The 21,816-nt window shown below is 53.5% G+C and overlaps 1 protein-coding gene and 1 pseudogene across 2 annotated transcripts; one reads left to right on the top strand and one right to left on the bottom strand.

The window, feature by feature from the left end:
• Window positions 1-3,058: 3,058 nt before the first annotated feature.
• LOC103271241 lies at window positions 3,059-3,983 on the bottom strand (annotated as a pseudogene). The gene is made up of 2 exons (XR_002482578.1): window positions 3,455-3,983; window positions 3,059-3,411 (listed from the first exon to the last, which is right to left on the bottom strand). The product of XR_002482578.1 is annotated as a proteasome subunit beta type-5 pseudogene (transcript).
• Window positions 3,984-6,148: 2,165 nt separating this feature from the next.
• On the top strand, window positions 6,149-19,914 carry AARS2 (alanyl-tRNA synthetase 2, mitochondrial). Its single transcript, XM_008068689.2, has 22 exons — window positions 6,149-6,423; window positions 7,848-8,039; window positions 8,701-8,846; window positions 9,066-9,233; window positions 10,424-10,568; window positions 12,599-12,744; window positions 12,955-13,063; window positions 13,429-13,467; window positions 13,569-13,680; window positions 14,134-14,267; window positions 14,659-14,803; window positions 15,002-15,174; window positions 15,551-15,664; window positions 15,757-15,897; window positions 16,608-16,745; window positions 16,854-16,963; window positions 17,079-17,187; window positions 17,462-17,584; window positions 17,764-17,874; window positions 18,458-18,541; window positions 18,652-18,762; window positions 19,187-19,914. The coding sequence occupies exons 1-22, from the start codon at window positions 6,181-6,183 to the stop codon at window positions 19,349-19,351; spliced, it is 2,958 nt and encodes a 985-aa protein (XP_008066880.1). The 5' UTR covers window positions 6,149-6,180; the 3' UTR covers window positions 19,352-19,914.
• The last annotated feature ends 1,902 nt before the right edge of the window (window positions 19,915-21,816 follow it).

Here is a 21,816-nt window from a genome sequence, read left to right as displayed (position 1 = left end):
GTTTTTTTTTTTGTTTGTTTTTTAAACATATTTTTTATTGTAAAATTATAGGGTACAGTTAAGAGTTTGGTATACAAATATGCATCGTTCAGGCACCCTTGTTGATAAGGGGTGTCCCCCCATCCCCAGACTTTTTTTTTTTTTTGTACATTGACTTCTTTTCCTTTGGGTAGATACCAAGCAGTGGGATTGCTAGATCGAATGGTAGACCTACTTTTACTTCTTTCAGAAATCTCCAAACCGATTTCCGAAGAGACTGTACTAATTTACACTCCCACCAACAGAGTATAAGCGTTCCTTTTTCATCACATCTGCACCAACCATCCATTGTTTTTTGGTTTGTCAATAATGGCCACTCTGACTGGTGTGAGGTAGCAGATATCTCATTGTGACTTTACTTTGCATTTCCCTGATGATTGGTGATGTTGAGCATTTTTTCAAAGGTCTGTTGGCCATGTGTATATCTTTTTTTCAGGAAATGTATCTTAAAGGGACAGATAGCAAATATTTTAGGTTTTCCAGGCCAAGAGACAAAATCCAGGGTGTTATGTTATATAACCATTTAAAATGTAGGCCAGAGGTAGTGGCTCATGCCTGTAATTCCAACACTTTGGGAGGAGAAGGAGGGAGAATCTCCTGAGTCCAGGAGTTCGAGACCAGCCTGGGCAACATAGCAAGACCGCCTCTCTACAAAAAACAACAGTCCCAGCTACTGGGGAGGTTGAAGTGGGAGGGTTGCTTGAGCCCAGGAAGTTAAGGCTGCGGTGAGCCGGGATCACACCACCGCACTCCAGCCTGGATGACAGCAAGACCCGTCACAAGAAATAATAAATACAAAGGTAACTACAGTATTTTTTTTAAATGTTTATAGATAAACCCCTAGCATTACGACCCTCGAGGGGCCACTCATCCTTGAATTCCCGATGCCGGGGCGGCTCCCAGCCGGCCATCGTTGTGCCCTGATGCCTTTGCCAGGTTCCCACGACCTCCGCTCCGCTCCGCTCCTGCGCCTGTCCGCAACAACCTCCGCGTCTCTAAGCAACGTTCGGACGCGATCGCCACCTCAATTCCCTAGCCTGCAGGAGGGAAAGGGAGCAGGCACGCATGAGCACGACTAGCTCGGGACCCCACCCACCCGCTCTGGGAGAGTGCGGCTCCTGGAAGAAAGCAAAGAATCTAAGAGTACCCAAGCCTTCCCCCCCCCACGGGGCCAGGCCAAAGAACGTGTCCTAAAGCCTGTGTCCAGACTATCCTCATAAGTCCTCTGATCCACCCTGGCACTTAGGATATGATGTATTAGCCCAGCCACAACAACAGCGTCGCCTGGGAGCCTGCTAGAAATGCAGAATCGACACCACCCCAGACCTATTGCATCATTGTCTGCATTTTTAACAAGTTGCATCGTATCGTTTGACAAGCGTTGGTTGCTTTCACAATCTAGATAAGGCAAGACCATAAATAAATACGTCAAACCAGAAACACTTGCAGGTTGAATTTTCAGCCTAGACGCTATAAGATAGCTTTTGTGATTTATAAGAGGAAATCCCCAAAGCTGAGTTCCCTATGCTCAGTAAGACTGAAAATTCCCTCCTGTGTTCTCTGCCAGTCCAGGACAGAATGTATCACTGATCTCAGGTTCCTGCTCCCAAAGCCACTGGGGAAACCAGAAAGGACATTTTCCACTCCTAAATAAGGGTGCTGCTTTTTTTTTTTTTTTTTTTTTGCGTTGGAGTCTCCCTCTGTCGCCCAGACTGGAGTGCAGTGGCTGCTCCCAGCCACCGCAGCCTCGACCTGCTGGGCTCCGGTGATTCTTCCGCCTCAGCCTTTCAAGTAGCTGGAACTACAGGCGCGCGCTACCACGCCCAGGTAATTTTTTTTATTTATTGTAGAGATGGGTCTCGCCTGCCCAGGCGGGTCTCGAACCCGCGGGCACAGGCAATCCACTCACCTCAGCCTCCCAAAGGCGCGGGATTACAGCCACCGAGCCCGGCTAGGGTGCTGCAATTTTTTTTGTTTTTTTTTTGAGTTGGAGTCTCACGCTGTCGCCCATACTGGAGTGCAGTGGCCGCTCGACCTGCTGGGCTCCGGCGATCCTTCTGCCTCAGCCTTCCAAGTAGCCAGAAGTATAGGCATGTGCTACCACGCCCTGCTGATTTTTTGATTTATTGTAGAGATGAGGTCTCGCTGCCCAGGCGGGTCTCGAACCCGCAGGCTCAGGCAATCCATTCACCTCAGCCTCCCAAAGGCGCGGGATTGCAGGCTGAGCCACCAAGTCCGGCGTTGCATCTTTTAAACAAGGTGAAAGGAGGGGCGCAGAGAAATGAATGAGTGCTTTGAACTTGCCAAGATAAGTAGGTCAAACGTCAACAGAAGAGAAAATCCTAATTCCAGGGAAGACAAAGCACCACTGCCTTTAACAGCAGTGAGGGCAGCTCACAAAACAGTACTCACAAAACCCAACTGGACAGCGGTTAGAAAACAGACTCCATTTGCATTTGAAACCCCAAAATGAAACTCCTGCAATAACTAAGGCAGTATCCCTGAGAGAAGTTCCCAGGTTAGTAACTTCCCCGTATGAGTTGTCTCCACCTCCATCTATCTTGGGAAGCTGCAGACCTTAAGTTTAACTTCCTGATCAGATGACAGTGGCAAATCAGAAGCGATACATTCCAATCCTAGACCCACTTGGCTTCACCGGGAAACACTAAACGGGGGAGACTGACTCACAGAAGAAAACCACATTTAAAGAAAAGAAATGACCATTTTAAATGGCAAGGACAAAATAACGAGATGAGGGAAAAAACCGACTTCAAACAGAAACAACTAAAAATTTTTCTAAAAATCCACGATATATACTGCAAAACAGATGAACCCTGAAAAGATTGTTTTTTGTTTGTTTGTTTTGTTTTGTTTTTGAGGTAGATTAGTGTAATATTAACATCCAAGAAAGTAAAACCAATAGTCACCTCTGCAGCAGCTCATTAACAACTGGTAACATATAGAGATCAGTGTTCCAGAGCTTTAAAAAAAAGGTACTGATACAATTGAGGACCCTCCACTATAGACAGGATGGGGCACTGTATCCATATCGCCAATGACAGTCACCCCAAGAAATGCAAGCAGCCACATCCACCTTCCTTCGGGGGGTAGATCCACTATACTTGTCATGTAGATCAGCTATATCGTCACTAGAGACTCGGATCCAGCCATCCTCCCGCACATAGTAGAGGTTGACCGCACCTCCTGAGTAGGCATCTCTGTAGGTGGCTTGGCAGATGGCTCTACGGGCCAAATCATAGGCCTGCTCCACTTCCAGGTCAGAGGAGTAGCCCTGATCCATGACCCCATAGGCACACACAGAGCCAGAACCTACAGAGAAGGTGGCTCCCGAGATCCGGTTCCCCTCACTATCTACGTAGGGTTCCCCTCACTGTCTACGTAGGGTTCCCCTCACTGTCTACGTAGTAGAGGCCAGGGCCTCTCTTACCCCAGCCACGGATCATGCTGCCCATGGACAGCCTCATGCCTTTGTACTGATACACCATGTTGGCAAACAGTTTGGAGGCAGCTGATACAGAGATGCATTCCTTATTCTGATGCTCATAGACTCGACATTGCCGAACCAACAGCCGCTCCCAGAAGCTGCAATCCACTGCGCTCCCAGCCATGGTGTCCAGCAGGTAGGGGTTGATCTCTATCACCTTCTTCACCATCTGGGAAGCAATGTAAGCACCTGCTGTAGCCCTGGAGTCGGCTGCAACTATGACTACATGACGGAACTTGAAGGCCAGCATTGTGGTTCCATGAAGCATTTCAATTCCCAGCTCCTCTGGGACACCCCATCTGGGCGTGGCCAGGCTCAGGCCATCGCTGGGACTCCCTGGACCCAGATCCTGCAGATCTGCATGACCCCCGAGTTCAAAAAACCCATGCTGATTCACCGGTAGCAGCTTTTCCAACACGGTGGCCAGCGTCATGTCTAGTGTGGGAAAACATTGTTAAATGAAATAAGTTAGTCATAAAGGACCACATTTATGATTCTATTTATATGAATTGTCCATAATATGCAAAATCTATATAGACAGGAAGTAGATTAGTGGTTGCCTATACTAGGAAGGTTGAGGGAATTGTGGGTTACTGGCTAAAGGATTCGAGGTTTCTTTTACAAGTAATGAAAATATTCTAAAAGTGATTGGGGTAGTAGATGCAAAACTCTGAATACACTAAACGCCATTTAATTGTATACTTTTTTTTTTTTGAGTTGGAGTATCACTCCGTTGCCCAGAATGGGGTGCAGTGGCACGCTCCCAGCCACCACAGCCTCAACCTGCTGGGCTCTGGAGATTCTTCCGCCTCAGCCTTCCAAGTAGCTGGAACTACAGGCGTGCGCTACCACACCCGGCTAATTTTTGATTTATTGTAGAGATGAGGTCTTGCCAAGTTGCCGGGTGGGTCTCAAACCCACAGACCTCATCTCTACAATAAATTTAAAAAGTTGCCAGATGTAGTGGTGCATACCTGTAGTTCCTGCTACTTGGAAGGCCAAAGAGGAAGATAGCCTAAACCCAGCAGGTCGAGGCTGCGGTGTCCGTGAGCATGCCACTGCACTCAGCCTGGGCAGCAGAGTGAGACTCCAACTCAAAAAGAAAAAAAAAATTCTTGGCTCCAGATTAGATCCACGTTAGTCTAAAGCATGGAGTTCCTACTATAACACAAAGACTTTCTCAGCAAAATCTGGAAAAAAGTTGACGTCAGTACTGGGTAGGGCCTTGCTAGGTTTATATGGCAAAACACTCCCATCTCAGTTTGGGAAAGAATTTCACAGTCTTGTCTCAAGATCATCAATCTCACAGAAATCCCCATCTGGCTTTAGGTTCCTGTTCCAGAAACCCTGGAAAAACCAAAACAAGCAAAACACATTTTTCAAAACAACACTTTTAATCTGTGGGTAAGGGGAGAAACAGAGGATCATGGGACAGACATTACAGGCTCTGTCAAAATACAAAGTTGAGAATTTATTATCGCTATAGAAACTCAAGTCCAAAGTAGACCACACATTTCCCAAAGAAATCATGTTTCAAAAGACTCTAACATAACACACAGAGAATGGTGGTGAAAAGAGGCCGACCACCTGGATGGCTAAGACTTTCTCAGTGACCACACTGACGTCAGCTCTGCTACCACTATTGGGCTTTAACCTTGGCAGATTCTCTTCTCTCTTCCCAATATGTTTCACTTCCCAAACCAAGGGCAGACTGCATGAAAAGCCCGGTGAGGATCCTGGCTGCACCTGTAAATAAGGGCCTGCGTTGGCTTTAGGGGGAGAAGGGGGAGGTGGGACAGCTATGTCTCTTACCCCAAAGCAAAACACACAAAATCCTAGGACACTGGGAGCTTCAGAGAGAGGAATCAGCTAACAATTTCGTTCTGCCCCAACGACCTGGATTCTCTCTAATCCCCAGGTAAATTAAAAGATCAAATGTAATCAAACAATTAATAAAGCTGATGCTGTTTGGCTTCTGTGTCTCTTGTAGACTCCTGCTTCAAAGGGCCTGCTTCGGTCCCTAAAGACAAAATGGCCACCTCTGATGCCAAGGGCAAAAGAAACCGGCAAGTGCCTAGAACAGAGCCTAGCAAACAGTAGGTATTCAATAAATATCTGTCTAATGCCTCTTGAATGAATGCTGACATTCCTTTGGCTCTTTGCCTTCTTCCCCCAGCCTGGAAAAAACACATACCACACACACACACACACACACACACACACACACACACACACACACACACACACACACGAAGTTGCATCCACACCTACCCACTGCAATTCCAATTCCACTTGTAACCTTGCAAAATCAGTAAGCATAGCAATTACTGCTAAGATACAGATTTTAGCAGGCAGGGCATTTTGATAATTTTGTTACTAATGTACCCTAAACGCCTAAAACGATGCCTGGCACCTAGTAAGCTCTCGATGAATAATATGTGCTTAATGCCTAGTGAATTAAAAGCCTACTGGATGCCAGGCGCTGTGCTAAGCCGACTTCGGCGTCCCGATCACTTCCATCCGGGCGGCAGACGCTGCCCTGAGTCCTCCTGCCGCCAGGGTCCGCTGTAGGAAAGGCCGGCTTTCTTCCCACGTCAAGTCACTCTTTGACCCCGGAGTCACTGCCCGCAGCTAAGATGGCCACGTCGGTAGCCGCCGCTACCGGGCGGCTGCGGCGGGCCATTCGAAGGTCGCCCCTGTGGTGGGGCCCCAGCCGCCGGCCGCTGACCTCCTTGCCCCCTCCAGCCCGGGCCTCGGCCGTGCGGGACGCCTTCCTGAGCTTCTTTCGGGATCGCCATGGCCACCGGCTGGTACCCTCCGCTTCCGTGCGGCCCCGCGGCGACCCCAGTCTGCTTTTCGTCAATGCCGGCATGAACCAGGTGGGGGCTGGAGCGCACCGATCGGGGGCGGAGTCTGTGGGGTTTCCAGTGAGAAAGACGCTGCGTGATTGGGCAAGAGGAGCGAGAGGGCGGAGCTCGCAGCTTTTGGTGTATGGTTAGGGCTTGGGGAGGACTTGAACGGGGAACTCCTGGGTTGGGATTGAATTTCAGGTACAGAAATGGCTGATGTGGGGTCCCATGGGGGCAGACTCGCGAGGGAAGTCTGTTTTTAGTTATTCACTTTTTAAATTTTATTTATTTATTTTTTGAATTGGAATCTGACTCCGTCGGCCAGGCTGGAGTGCAGTGGCACCCTCGCGGCCACCCCAGCGTCGACCCGCTGGGCTCAGGCGATCTTTCCGCCACAGCCTTCCAAGTAGCCGGAACGACAGGCGCACGCTACCACGCCCGGCTAATTTTTTATTTATTGTCGAGACGAGGTCTCGCCAAGTTGCCCGGGCTGATCTCGAACCCGCTGGCTCAGGCAATTCACTCGCCTCGGCCTCCCAAAGTGCTGGGATTATACAGGCTGAGTGTGCCACCGAGCCCGGCTTTTAAAATTATTTTAAGCCGGGCTCGGTAGCTCAGCCTGTAATCCCGCGCCTTTGGGAGGCCGAGGCGAGTGAATTGCCTGAGCCCGCGGGTCCGAGACCCGCCTGGGCAAGCGAGACCTCATCTCTACAATAAATCAAAAAAGTAGCCGGGCGTGGTAGCGCGCGCCTGTAGTTCCAGCTACTTGGAAGGCTGAGGCGGAAGGATCGCCGGAGCCCAGCGGGTCGAGGCTGCGGTGGCCGGGAGCGGCCACTGCACTCCAGTCTGGGTGACGGAGTGAGACTCCAACTCAAAAAAAAAAAAATTATTTTAAAGATGTGGGTACAATTTAGGTATACGAGTTATTTATTCATTCTTTAAATAAATATGTGCTGAGTACTGTTCTCTAAGCTTTTAACTTTGATCAACCACTTACTTTCTCTAGACTTCATTGTTCTCGTCTGCAAAATGGGGGGTCGGGGGAGACGCGACCACTATGACGACATAACCTGAGAGGCTGTCTGACATCCCTACTAAATGAGGTCCCAGTTTTGTAGTCCGAAGTTACTGAGTATGGTTGAAGAAGCTGAGGTGGAGAATGCCACCTTTCAGTGCCCTGTTTGCAGCCACCGACACATTCTTCCTTTTACCCTGACTATTTTACTAGCAGGAGTTTCTGGCTCATACTTTCTTTACCCCTTCCCAGCTTCCCACACACCGGAGGTGGCTGTCTCCAGTCTCCTAGGTTGTCCTCCTAGACCGAGACCACACTGCACTCTCAGGGGCAGTCAGGTTTCAACTTGAACAGCCATCTCTCTCTCCATTCCTCATCTTTCCCTTCTACTGAGGAATTGGGATATCCCCCTCCCCCTCCCCACTTCATATGCTTTCAGTTCAAGCCAATCTTTCTGGGCACTGTGGATCCAAGAAGTGAGATGGCAGGCTTCCGGCGTGTGGCCAACAGCCAGAAATGTGTGAGAGCTGGAGGACGCCATAACGACCTGGAAGATGTGGGTCGAGACCTTTCCCATCATACCTTTTTTGAGATGCTTGGCAATTGGGCGTTTGGGGGTGAATATTTTAAGGTGAGTCTCCAGGAAGCTCTGGAATTAAGAAAAGATCAGTGATCAGCTAAGAAGGGGGATATTGTTTGTCCTGCCTCCACTCTACTGTCTGCTTAGGCAGGCCTCATGCCAGATACGGAAGCAAGGTGCTAATTGAGCATCTATAATAGGAATTATATCTGAATTCCCTGGTTGGATTATAAGTCCCTTAAGGGCAAGGACTGTACCTCCTGTTCAATGTATGGTCAAAAGTTGTTGTATGGGCTGGGTGTGGTAGCTCACACCTGTTATCCCAGCACTTGGGGAAGCCAACATGAGAGGACTGCCTGAGCCCAGGAGTTTGAGACTAGCCTGGGCAACATGGTGAGGCCTCGACTTTACAATAAATCAAAAAACTAGCTAGGCAACAGACTGAGACTCCGACAAAAAAAGAAAAAGTTGTTGCATGAATAAATGATCAGACAGTAATTCTAAGGGAAGATTTAAAAGAGGAGGGAAGCTTTCTGAGTAGGAAAAAACTCAGAAGCAGAAATGGTCATGGCTTGTTCTGGGAACAGGATGGGCAGTGGAAATGGTTTTATTTTAAGCTAAGAGTCGAACTCGTGTGGCTTGATTAGCACTTCAGTGGAGGCTCCCTCTCGCCCACCTTCCTCTCCCCATCCCATGCTGGTTTCTGCTGCAGGAGGAGGCTTGCAGCATGGCCTGGGAACTGCTGACTCAGGTCTATGGGATCCCTGAGGATAGGCTCTGGGTCTCCTACTTTGGTGGTGACCCCAAGGCAGGGCTGGACCCAGACCTGGAGATCAGAGACATCTGGCTCAGCTTAGGGTAAGTCAATCCTCTCCTAAATGTCCATTCCTAAAGGGCAGGGGACTAGAAAATAGAGACTATCCATGCCATCTGCAATCTCAGCATATCCCAGGATACTGTGGGGTCAGCCCTGTTCCTCTTGCTGAGCTGGGACCTAAGGGAGGTGTTCTCATGGCAGAAAGGGTCCCAGCTTCTGGGTCTGTCCATCTCCCACCACTCACCTGGCTTTCTCCCCAGGGTGCCTGCCAGCCGTGTGCTTTCCTTCGGACCGCAAGAGAACTTCTGGGAGATGGGAGATACTGGCCCTTGCGGACCCTGTACCGAGATCCACTATGACCTGGCTGGTGTGGTGGGAGCTCCCCAGCTGGTGGAGCTTTGGAATCTGGTCTTCATGCAACACAACAGGTAATGAGGTGCTGAAGCAGGAGACAGTCCCTGGCTATAGGTAGAAAAGGTGGCAATCCAAAGACTTCGATCTGTTTCTTTTTTACAAGTAAGGCAACTGGCCATTGTGGCACGATTACCGTTTCTGTTTTTACTTTTATTTATTTATTTATCAATAGAGATGGAGTCTCACTCATTGCCCAGTCTGGTCTCAAACTCCTGGGCTCAAGTGATTCTCCCGTCTCTGCCTCCCGGAGTGCTGAGATTATAGATGTGCGCCACTGTGCCCAGTCTTTTTGTTTTTGTTTTTTTTTTGAGTCGGAGTCTCACTCTGTCGCCCAAGCTGGAGTGCAGTGGTACGATCACGGCTACTGCAGCCTCGACCTGCTGGGCTCAGGTGATCCTTCTGCCTCAGGCTTCCAAGTAGCTGGAATTACAGGTGCGTGCCACCCATGCCCAGCTGATTTTTTATTTTTTTATTTTTTTTGAGTCAGAGTCTCACTCTGTCGCCCAGACTGGAGTGCAGTGGCTGCTCCCGGCCACCACAGCCTCAACCTGCTGGGCTCCTGCGATCCTTCCGCCTCAGCCTTCCAAGTAGCCGGGATTACAGGCATGCGCTACCACGCCCGGCTGATTTTTTAAATTTATTGTAGAGCCGAGGTCACGCCAAGTTGCCCAGGCTGGTCTCAAACCACTGGGCTCAGGCAGTCCTCTTACCTCCACCTCCCAAAGTGCTGGGATCACAGGTATGAGCCACCATTTATAAAAGAAAACACTTAAATGGTACTTACCATGTGCCAGGCACATTTTAAAACACTTTTCAGATAACTTATTTAATCCTAGTCTTTGCCTGGGACAGTTTAAATGAGTCACCTCTCTCTGGCCTCTTAGCATATGGAGTTGATCTGATATCTCAGATTTTCTTTTAGCCTCAACGTATCTTTCTAAGGGCAAAGAATTCTGTTGCAGTCTGGGATGTCTGGGATCCAGGCAAGGACCTGAGCAGGGTGAGAGTGGAGATAGGCCTTTCTGAGAAAGGACCGGCCCCAAGGTCATCATCATCTTCCCTTGGGGGCCTGTGAACAGTACCCATCTATTTCCTTCCCCCTTCATCCCCCTCAATTCCTCCTCATTCCTCTCCTCCACTTGGGCATCTGCCTGACACCCGCAGTCCTGAGCTGGGCCTCACCTTGCATTCCTTCCCTGACCAGAGAGGCAGATGGAAGGCTGCAGCCCTTGCCTCAGCGGCATGTGGACACAGGAATGGGCCTGGAAAGGCTGGTGGCTGTGCTGCAAGGCAGATGCTCCACCTACGACACAGACCTCTTCTCCCCGCTGCTCAGCGCCATACACCGGGTGAGCATGTCTCTCCCTTCCACAACCCCTCTGACCAGCTCGCCCTGTGCTCAGCCCCATTGCTTTCCACCCTTGTTGAGCACTCAGTGTTCTCAGCATCTGGGAATGGTGACCAGCTGAGGATCCCATAGCATCAAGCATGAAACTAGGATTCATTGCTTGTTACCTGATGTTGCTTTTCATCCTTTCTTTTTTCCTTTATTCCAGAAATACTTATTGAGTGCCTACTCTGTGTCTGTGTTAAGTCCTTTGTGCTTAGAACAGAAGACACAGCAGAAAAGAAAGCATGAAAATCACATTCAAGTGAGAGAGATAGACAATAAATGTGTTAGAGAACAAGGTAATAGCTTACAGGTTGTGAACAGGCAGTAAACGTGGGTGAAAGTAACCAAGAGGAAGAGGGTACAGAAGACTCTTAGATGAGGTATTTGTGGAAGGCTCACCGGAGATGACCTTGAATCCTGAAAGAGGAGGAGTCAGCCATAGGAAGCTCTTTCCAGGCAGAGGGATAGCATGTACCAAGGTCCTGAGGCAGGAAAGGGCTTGACATGTACCAGGAACAAAAAGGCAGCTAGCCAGCTAAAGTAGAATCATATGGCATGTAGTTGGAGTGTGTGTCTGTTAGCTTTTGCTGTGTAACAAACCACTCCAACACTCTGTGGCTTAAACCAACACCATTTATTCAGCTCATGATTCATGAGCTTGCTGGGCTTAGCTGGATTGTTCTTTTGGTTTTGTGTGAACTCCCATATCTGTGGTCAGCTTCAAGGCAGCTCTTCTGGGCATTAGCTGGCTATCAGTTTGGGGCAGTAGGGATGACTGCACTGTGTGTCTGTCATCATCCAGCTGGCTAGCCCAGGCTTGGCCACATCACAGCTCGACAAGGTTCCCGGAAGAGCCAAAGTATAAGCTCGGAACAGTGTTGCTTCCACTGTATTCTCTGGGCCAAAGCAAGTCACAAAGCCAACCCAGATTCAAGGGACAAAGAAATAGATTCTATCCCTTGATGAGAAGCAACTGTAAAGTCACATTTTAAAGTGGCGTGTACACAAGAAAGGGCCATTTTTGCAAACAGTCTACCACAGAGAACAAGGCAAGAGTATAATCTTGTGAGGACTTGAAGTCCAAAGTGGGACTCTTATTCTAAGTGTGGTGACAGGGGCTTTAAGGGGAAAGAGGCACAATCCGATGTACACTTTGCAAAGGCTATTCCTGTTGCTGTGTGGAGGAGAACCTGGAGGGACACACAGTTAGATGCCGAGAAGTCAATGGGAAGGCTATTATCAGTCCAGGCAGGAGACCATAGGGCATGACTTCGGCCAGTGGCAAGGAAGATAGCGAAAGATTGTGCTGAGAGATCGCTCAGCAGTAGAAGCAAAAGATCCCATTTATGGATCAGGGAGGAAAGGGAAAGAGAGCTTGGAAATGGCTCCCAGGCTATTGACTTGAGCAACACAGTGAATGCCTTGACTACTGACAGATGGGGCAGTGTGAGGAAGAGATGGCTTTGGAGCTGGACGAATCAGGCTCCCTGCCTTGGAGCATGTGCATGTACATGCAGCTTCTCCCCCACCACCCGAAAATAACGCAGGGTAGGAGCAGATGTGGAGAGCACTCAGAGTCCGACTGGCCTGTTCAGATCTCAGATCTGCCCCTGATGAGTTCTGTGGCCCCAAGTCACTTCATTCCTACAAGCCTCAATTTCTTCTTTTAAGCAAAGAAAATGATGCCTCCCAGAATGGGTTGTTTTGGGGGTTAGATGTCATATTGTTCACATACCCACCCAGTTCTGAGAGTAGAAATCCAGCAAATGATGGCAGATACGACCATTATTTGTGAGGGGCATGAGTATGTGAGGGAGGGACCGACTCCCATTCACCCGAGAGGCTTCTCAGCCCAGGCGTGCTGGCAAGGCCTTTCTGGATGTGGTCGGCTTTAGGGCTGAGGGCAGATCTCTGGAACAACAAAGAGCATGCACCTTGGCCAAGGCAGACAGGGCCAGCAGTCATATCCTCTCTCCTGCTTCCTAGGGCTGCAGGGTACCCCCTTACTTGGGCCGGGTAGGGGTAGCAGATGAGGACCGCGTTGACACGGCATACCGCGTGGTAGCTGACCATATCCGCACACTCAGTGTCTGCATTGCCGACGGCATCTTCCCTGGAATGTCAGGCGCCCCGTGAGTCTAGCAGGGCTGCAGAGGGCAGGGGCATGGGGGTTGCAGGGGCAAGGAGGGAAGGAAAAGGAGAGGTGGGCCGGGATGAACAGTGAGAGGAATGGGGAGGTGGGAGCTCTGGGGTGGGAGCATGTACTCTGGACCTTGTCCTCCCTGCACCCCACAGTGCTGACCAGGGGCTGCTAGACTACTGTCTGGCTGTGGTCCCTCTAGGCTGGTTCTTCGTCGGATCCTCCGCCGAGCTGTGCGGTTTTCCACGGAAGTCTTGCAGGCACCACCTGGCTTCCTGGGCAGCTTGGTGCCTGTTGTGGTGGAGACACTGGTAAGGGCAGAGCTTCCTCCCCCAGGACCTCCCTGGGCACTTGGGGGGCCTACCACTGGCCCAGCCTGGGATCCCACCCCAGATGCTCAGCCTGGCATCCTGTCAGCAGACTGAGGAAGCCATACTCGCTGACAGCAAGCAAGGAGTCTTCAGGAGGCTCCTCACCCAAGCTGCATAGCCTTTGACCTTGGAACCCCCTTCTGCCTGCACCCCACCCCACCGGAGAGCATTCCCCATTTGGGTCCCTGTCCCACTCCTTCAGTGGGTCTGAGCCTCCAGGTGTCCACAAGGAGTCCCAGGCTGCGGAGGGGATAGAGATGGGTGGTTGCCTTCCACACCTCATCAACCCTCCCCTCCTCCCCCAGGGGGATGCTTATCCAGAACTGCAGAAGAATTCAGCCCAGGTACTGGTTCAGATGGGGGAAGAGGGGCTACTGCGAGCTTTGTGGAGAGAGCCCCTCCCTCCATGGAGACCCAGCTCGACTTCTGCCCTGCCTGGGTTCAGATAGCCAGCCTGGTGACAGAGGATGAGGCCGCGTTCTTGGCCTCCCTGCAGCGAGGCCGGCGGATCATTGAACGGACCCTGAAGCGACTGGGGCCTTCAGACGCATTCCCTGGTGAGTGGGGTACCTTGCCTATGCATGGAGTTCACTCAGCCACGCCAGGGTGAGCAGGGAGGGTGGGCAGGAAGGGGGCTCTATCACATCCAGCCCTATCTCCGCCTGAGGTTCTCTCTCCCTCTAGCACACCCCTCTGCATCAGGGACTCCACCCTGCCTCTCCCACTTCCACCTGCCCGCTTGCCTTGCCTCCTGCTCTCCGAGGTTGGCTTCATGCCCAGACTGAGCGTCCATCCTCTGAAATGACATGTGCCCAGGGAGTACCTTGGACTGCCCCAACTCTGCCTTGAAGCCTGAAGGTGACCCCTCTCCTGGGACTACCCAGTGTGAGGAAGGGGCATCTGTGCTTGGCATCTGGTGGCTTCTGTGTGGTTAGGAAAGCCCTGGCCCTCCCTTCTCCCTTGGGTTTACACCCCCCCTTCTCTACCCCCTTTGTCTTCCTTCCTCAAAGCCGAAGTGGCCTGGTCCTTGTCCTTATCTGGGAACCTGGGACTCCCCCTGGACCTGGTGCAGCTGATGCTGGAGGAGAAAGGGGTGCAGCTGGACTCTGCTGGGCTGGAGCAGCTGGCCCAGGAAGAAGCCCAGGTACAGGCTGGGGCACCCCCATGCCGGGTTCCGTGGGGACATGGAGGCCGTTCCCCAGCCCCAAGCGCGTAGGGGAGGAGCTGCAGCTGTCGGGAGGAATCAAGAGCTGAGACAGGCTCTGTCAGCTCACCTGTGAGGTTTCCAGAACCCCCACGCCTCAGCCTGTGGAGAACAGCACTGGCCAGTGCACTCAGCTGGAGCAGAAGCCGGCAGTGTCTCAGAGGGGCCTCCAGGGCAGCAATGGGCAGGGAGACCTGATCCTGAGGAGCCTGCACCCTGGGGGGTTCTCCAGCAGCCAGCCAAGCCCTGAGGTGTTGTTCCAGAGGGGCTGTGGTCCCAAGTCCCACTGCTTTCTCTGTGTGCTTGTCCCATACACATGCTCATCCTGCAGCACCGGGCACAGCAGGCTGACCCTGTTCAGGAACGGGGACTGCGGCTTGACGTCCATGCGCTGGGAGAGCTGCAGCGCCGAGGGGTGCCCCCAACCGATGACAGCCCCAAGTACAACTACTCTCTGCAACCCAATGGAGGTTATGGTGAGAGCCTGCCTGACCAGGGCGTCAGAAGTGGTTGCTATTACCCCTGTGTATTCCCTAGAGTAGCCACCAGGGGCCACTGCGGCCCCCAACCTGAAGCACACCCTCCCAGCCAGGTGCCCATTGGCCTCAAGGCACATACCTACATCTATGTCCCAGCCTCTCCTTGCCACTGATAACCATCCTGTGCCCTGACAGAGTTTGGCACCTGTGAGGCCCAAGTGCTGCAGCTGTATACAGAGAATGGGACAGCTGTGACCTCTGTGGGGGACGGCCAGCGCTGTGGCCTCCTCTTGGACAAGACCAACTTCTATGCGGAACAGGGGGGTCAGGCTTCAGACCGTGGCTACCTGGTACAGGCAGGGCAACAGGTGAGTGTGCCCCCCCCAGGCTGGTTTCTGTGGGAGGCACACCTGAGCCTGGATGGGACCAAGAAAAGAGAAAGTTGGCCGGGCTTGGTGGCTCAGCCTGTAATCCCAGCACTTTGGGAGGCCGAGGTGAGTGGATTGCCTGAGCCCAGGTTCGAGACCTGCCTGGGGAACTTGGCGAGACCTCATCTCCACTATAAATAAAAAATAGCCGGGCGTGGTAGCGCGCGCCTGTAGTTCCAGCTACTTGGAAGGCTGAGGCGGAAGGATCGCCGGAGCTCACCAGTCTGAGCGACAGAGTGAGACTCCAACTCAAAAAAAAGAAAAGAAGAAGCCTACAAGCGGTCTCTCAAGCACCTTGGCCCCTGCCCTTCCCTAGGATGTGCTGTTTCCAGTGGTTCGAGCCCAGGTCTGTGGGGGCTTCATCCTGCATGAGGCAGTGGCCCCTGAAGGCCTGCAGATAGGGGACCGGGTGCAGCTGCACGTGGATGAGGTAAGTTCGCCTCCCCACCCATCCTCAATGCCCTGTGGCTCCTTCCCTCTCCCTACCCCCGCCCAGGACTCTGGGTGACAACAGCATTTCAGGCCTGGCGTCTGGGCTGCATGGAGAAGCACACAGCCACCCACCTGCTGAATTGGGCGCTGCGGCAGGCCCTGGGCCCTTGCACAGAACAGCGGGGCTCCCATCTCAGCCCCGAGCGGCTGCGCTTCGATGTGGCCACCCAGGTGAGCCAGGAACAGAAAGACAGGCTTGATAGGCAGTGACAGACTTGCAGAGAGACATTCTGGTGTTGTGGGGCATTGACCAGTCTGAGGGCCTAGGCTCTGGGCCCAGCACTGCCCCCAAGTCACTGCGGGACCCTGAGCCAGTACCTTCCCCTTGGGTTCCTCCTGCACCAATGAGGACTCAGGCTAGACAGGATCTGGGCCTTGCTTCACCTGCAGTTACCACCTTCCTTGACCCTGCTGTCACCCAAGCTATTCTTGCTTAAACTGGGCTGCCCTCTCCCATCCCTCTCACTCTGCCTCCTTCCACTCCTTGTATGTCTGGCTCAAACCCTTCCTCCTGGAAGCACTTTCTAACTAGTCCCATCCCGCCTGCTCACTCCGTTTCCTGCTTCTCTCTGTCCTGGTCTCTGCTCTGTTGGGCTGCCATATGCTGTGAGCTCCCTATGGACAGAGCCTCCTTTTCCTGTTTCTTCCTCAACTTTTGGCGCCTGAGAAAGGCCTAGCACTTCCAATGGGCCCAACCCTCAGGTGGCTTTCTAAGGAAAAGAATTGGGTGCTCCACCAGTGTATATTGGGCACCTGCTATGTGCTAGCCCTGTTCTAGAACCTGGGGATAGTTCAGTGAACACCGACTGCTTTTTAACACACCAGTTACAGGCATGGACTGACTGCCCTTTGGTCTGTCCATTTCCTCCCCACCCCACCAGGCCCCATTGACCCCAGAGCAGCTCCGGGCAGTAGAGGACACTGTGCAGGAGGCCGTGGGGCAGGATGAGGCTGTGTACATGGAAGAGGTGGCCCTTGCACTCACTGCCCGAGTCCCTGGCCTGCGCACTCTGGATGAGGTGAGCTGGGGGTGCCCTCTTGGTGGAGATCACCTGGCCCCCTCAGGCAATCCCAGATGTTTCTGCTTTCTCCTCCAGCAGTTAACAGGCCTATCCCCTCTACCTCAGGTATACCCAGACCCTGTGCGGGTGGTGTCAGTGGGGGTGCCTGTGACCCGTGCACTGGACCCAGCTTCCCAAGCTGCCCTGCAGACCTCTGTGGAGCTGTGCTGCGGGACGTGAGTCACTCCTCTGTGCAGCCCTGGCCCTGGAGCCCTGGTCCTCAACCTTCCTTGGTCTTTGGAGCCACCAGCCATCATCTCCCCTGACTTTCTTTCCTCCCTCCTCCTATAGGCACCTGCTGCGCACAGGGGCTGTGGGTGACCTGGTCATCATTGGGGAACGCCAGCTTTCCAAGGGCACCACCCGCCTGCTGGCTGTCACTGGGGAGCAGGCCCGGCAGGTCAGCATGCCAGTAGCCCGGGAGCCTTCTGGGCATGGGTGGGGGCAGGGGCCACATGGTGGCTGACACACTGAGGTTCAGGTTTGCCCAGCAGCAGAGCCAGTGTCCACACAGCTGTGAGCAGCTGGCATCTGTTATGATTAGTTGGTCCTGCTGCCTTGATTAGTCCTAATTGTTAAATGACTCGGCCCTGACCAGCAAGTGGGTTGAGATTCTCTGTCCCGGGGAAGTGACTGTAAGCCCAGCAGCCCTGACCATCCCGTTCCCTCCCTAGGCCCGAGAGGTAGGCCAGAGCCTGGTCCAGGAAGTAGAAGCAGCTGCAGAGCGGCTGAGTCGGGGCAGCAGGGCTGTGGTGGAGGCTCAGCGACTGTCTAAGCACATGGGACAACTCACTGATGTAAGGGCCACCCCTCCCGCTCGTGACTCTGTTCCCTCCCCCATGCCTCCCCAGCTCCCAAGTTGAACTGGGCTCCAGCTGACCCAGATGTCTGCAGGGTGGGTGTGGAGGGTGTGGTGTCCTTCCTGCAAGTCCCTGCCCAGGGAAGGGCAAGAGTGATGTGCTGCCTCTGGCCATAGGCTGTGGACACTGCCATGATGCCACAGTGGCAGCGGCGGGAGCTGCAGGCCACACTGAAGATGCTGCAGCGGCGTGCCAACACCGCTGTCCGCAAACTGGAGATAGGGCAGGTGAGAGGGGACGTGGCTGCACCCAAGTGCCTGGAGACCCTCCAGCACACACACCGAGGAGCCTCAAGGTTGGGGCCCGGGGCAGAGACTCAGAGACTGAGTGAGAACACCAGAACAGAGATGGGTGGCAGCTTCCTCCTCCTGCAGAGCTGGGAGCCATCCCCAGGCCATTCCCCCACTTCTCTCTCTGCCAAACTGTATCTCCCCAAAACTCCCAGACTCAGACTCTCTCTCCAGGAAGCCTACTGGCTTGATGAATGCTATTCAACTCTAATTGCTCCTTGACTGTGGCTCCCCCTTGCCCCCACCCCTTCTGATCCATCTGTGCTCTGACCTTCCTCCTCTCACCTACACCAACCTAGTTTAGAGGCCTAGAGCTCTGATGAAAGGGAAATGCCAAGGGTTGTGAGGAAGGACACAGGGGGACCCAAGAAAGGGGGCCACCCCAGGCACAGCCCTGCCACTTCTGCTCAGTGCTGATGACTTCTGCTGGGAGCGGAGGAAGAAGAAGGGAAGGGATTCATTCAGAAGTGGGGGCTGACAGGAATCAGCCTGACCCTCTGCTGTCCCTCCTGCCCCACAGGCTGCAAGGAAAACCCAGGAACTGCTGGAACGGCACTCGCAGGGGCCTCTGATTGTGGACACCGTCTCTGCTGAGTCCCTCTCAGTGAGTGCTGGCAGAGGGGGCTGCCCCAGAGTGTGGGGAGGGCAAAGTCTCAACTGAGAGCAGCCAGGGGTCCGGGAAGCTCCGGGTCATCGTCTGCCTTCCATGCCCAGGTGCTGGTGAAGGTGGTCCGGCAGCTGTGTGAGCAGGCCCCCCGCACGTCTGTGCTCCTCCTCAGCCCCCAGCCAGTGGGGAGTGTGCTGTGTGCCTGTCAGGTGGCCCAGGTGAGGGAAGGGGAGCAGGCCTGCCACCCCCAGAAACCCTGGCCCAGTTCTCTGATTCCACGCTGTTTATTCCTTCCAGACTAGGGAGCCAAGGCTGGGTGGAGGGGGATCCCTGAGGACTCTAGGACAGGCATAGGATAGTCTCCTTGTCCTAAGGACAGCCCCTCCCCGAGAAGGCACTGTGAATTCCCTAACTGCTACCCTCCTAGGCCTTACATCCCTTGCAAACATGTAGCAGACATCCATCAACTCCACACACATGCCCAGCCTGATACTGCTCCTGTCTCCTCACCCAACTCCCACATCATGTGCCTGGCTGGGGAGGGGCAGCTGGTCACCTTTGACTCCACTCTCCAGGGCACGCTGAGTGGCTGCCAGCAAGGAGGCTGTTCTGCATCACTTTCCCTTCTCATTCTGTCCCTAGGGTGCCATGCCCACTTTCACAGCAGAGGCCTGGGCACTGGCAGTGTGCAGCCACATGGGGGGCAAGGCCTGGGGCTCTCGAGTGGTGGCTCAGGGCACTGGAAGCACTGCTGACCTGGAAGCTGCCCTCAAGACAGCCCGAGCCTACGCCCTCAGCCAGCTCTGATCTAGGCCCACCCGGGCCCACACGGACTAAAGGCAAGCACCAAGAGCCCGGGAAGAACCAGTAGAACCTCAAGGCAGTGGGTCAAGGCAGAGGACTAGAGGCTGGAGGCCAAGCAACTGAGCCAAAGAGGCCACCTGGGCCGGGCCCTATGTGACACACGGAGATGTAGGCTAGGGAAGGCAGAAGTGGGAGAGACACACCCCCAGTGAATGTGAAAACATGGGTGATTGTGGCTGTGATTGCTCATTAAAAAGTATTTCTGGGCCAGGTATGATGGCTCACTCCTGTAATCCCAGCACTCTGAGAGGACAAGGTGGGAAGATGGCTTGAGCCCAGGAGTTTGAAACCAACTCAGGCTACATAACAAGACCTCATCTCTAAAAAAATAAAAATTAAAAAATTAGCCAGATGTGGTGGCACGCGCCCATAGTCCTGGTTACTTGGGAGGCTGAGGCAAGAGGATTGCTCGAGATCAGGAGTTTGAGGCTGCAGTGAGCCGTGATTGTGCCTCTGCATTCCAGCCTGGGCAACAGAGTGAGGTTTCAATTCAAAATAAAATTTTTTTTAATAAAAGTATTTCAGAAGCTAGGAAGCACCAAAAGTTTTTTTTACTTTAAAAAGAACAGCCTTTCTCTTCCTTCAGCCTGCTATGGGTGCTGCAACACCAGTCTGAACTCTCACATTGACCGAAAGGCTCCCAGGATCCAAATCCATCCTGACTGCCACACATGTTAGGCTCTAAACGCTGGGCTGTGTTGGGCACTGACAAAGCTCCCTGGCACCAAGATCCAGAGCAACTGTGAAAATCACTACAATGGGACAGACCCTCTCTGGTGTATTGATTCCATCCACAATGACTTCTTGTTTTAATCAAGGTCCTGCTGATTTATTGATCAGTTGGGCAACTGAAAGTGTGGCAGCCACCAAAGGGACAACAGTCCCTGCCCTTGTGTTGCTGGCTGCTAGTGGGAAACAGGCAGCTTAGAGAAGGAAGAGAGTCAGGCTGTGATGGGGTCTGTGGAGAAAAAGCGAGAATGAGGATCAGGAGGGAGGGGTGGTGTTGCTGCCTCGCTGAGAACTGGCACTTGAGCAAGGAGCTGGGAGGTGAGGGTGTGAGCCACGTGTAGGGAAAAGCATTCTAGGCTGAGGGAACAGCCATGCAGAGGCCCTGAGGTGGGCACAAGGAGGCCAGTGCAGCTGAGCACCAGGCGAGGGGTGAGATGAGCCACACACTTTTTAAAACGAGCTGTACAGCACCTGCCACAAGCCAGCTGAAGTGGAAACTTGGCAGCTCAAAGCAGGAGGTGGCCAGGGATGAGGAAAAGCCCTCCTTCCCTACCAGGATGAGTCCACCCAAGACGACAGGTGTTGGAGTTCTGCCTGTGTTCCCAGATCTCTGCTGCCAGATGAAGGAAAGGGCCTCGGGGAACCTTCTTCAAGTCAAGGGCGGCCTGGCTCCTAAGTTCTGGGACTGCCTAGTAATTATCAGAGCAGCATGGGCCTTCCTGGCATCTCTTCCTGCACGATTTCTCGTTTTAATCAAGGCACTGACGATTTGTTGGTAAATCGCTGATGAGGCTCAGAGGAACCCCATCCCCCCTGGCTGGCCCCTGGCAGCTCAGAGTTGACCTCAGCATCTTGGCAACGGGAGCAGGGGCTGCTCGCTGTTCAGGGGTGCTTGCCACAGACCCAGCCCTACAAGATCTTCCGCCAGCACCAAGACGAGTGGTGGTTCCTCAGTCTTACCGGTGAATCAACAGAGCTCCTGAGTTGTTACCTTACCCAAGGTAATCACCAAGTGGTCCTCGGCACAGCTGAAATGGAAACTCAGTTCTGCCTGCCTGTGCAACCCCCCACACTGGCGCCCCCTCCCTCCCGAAGAACAGTCTGTTTTTTTTAACCAGCCAACCCCTGAAGTCTGTCACTCTTGCCCTCCAGGGGACCAGGGTACCAAACACATCACGCGAGAGCTGGAAGGGGGCTAGCCCGAGGCTTGGGCCGTGTGAAGGAGCACCGCGGAGGGCAGGGAGAAGGGGCGAAGGTGCCCTGGAGAGAGTCCTCCCGCCCTCCTCATCTTCCACTGAGCTTTTCCTAGACCGTCTCCCCACCCCCTAACCATTTCCACCCAAAAGGTACCAAGAAGGCACAAGCACGCCCCTGCGGAGCCCTGCCCAGCCCCCACCGCTCTCCTCCTCACGTGGAAAGCCCACCCATTCCCACCCACCCCAAAAGCACAGAGCACGCTTCAGGGCCACAGAGTTCCCACGCCCCAGAGCGGCCCCGCCCAGCGAGGCCACGGAGCATTCGGAGGCGGGGCCTGGGCGCGGCACCCAACTCCTGGCCCGGCGAGGGCCGGCGCCCCTCCCCCGCCCGCCGGCCCATGACGACGCGGGGCGTCCCTAACGGCCGCGCAGGCTGCGGGGGCGGCGGGAAGGCGAGTGCCGGCTCCGGGAGCGGGTGGGGCG

Source organism: Carlito syrichta, unplaced genomic scaffold (assembly GCF_000164805.1).
Source record: "Carlito syrichta isolate Samal-C Ts95f unplaced genomic scaffold, Tarsius_syrichta-2.0.1 Scaffold311474, whole genome shotgun sequence".
NCBI classification, from domain to species: Eukaryota; Metazoa; Chordata; class Mammalia; order Primates; family Tarsiidae; genus Carlito; species Carlito syrichta.
Note: the sequence above shows the minus strand (reverse complement) of the source record. Positions and strands in the feature narration are given on the sequence as shown.

Excerpts from the sequence above, each read along its gene's own strand:
- AARS2 (XM_008068689.2), top strand. The coding sequence starts at position 6,181 with ATGGCCACGTCGGTAGCCGCCGCTACCGGGCGGCTGCGGCGGGCCATT. Across the intron at positions 8,847-9,065 it reads GACATCTGGCTCAGCTTAGG|GGTGCCTGCCAGCCGTGTGC; the intron begins GTAAGTCAATCC and ends CTTTCTCCCCAG. Across the intron at positions 14,804-15,001 it reads GCAACCCAATGGAGGTTATG|AGTTTGGCACCTGTGAGGCC; the intron begins GTGAGAGCCTGC and ends GTGCCCTGACAG.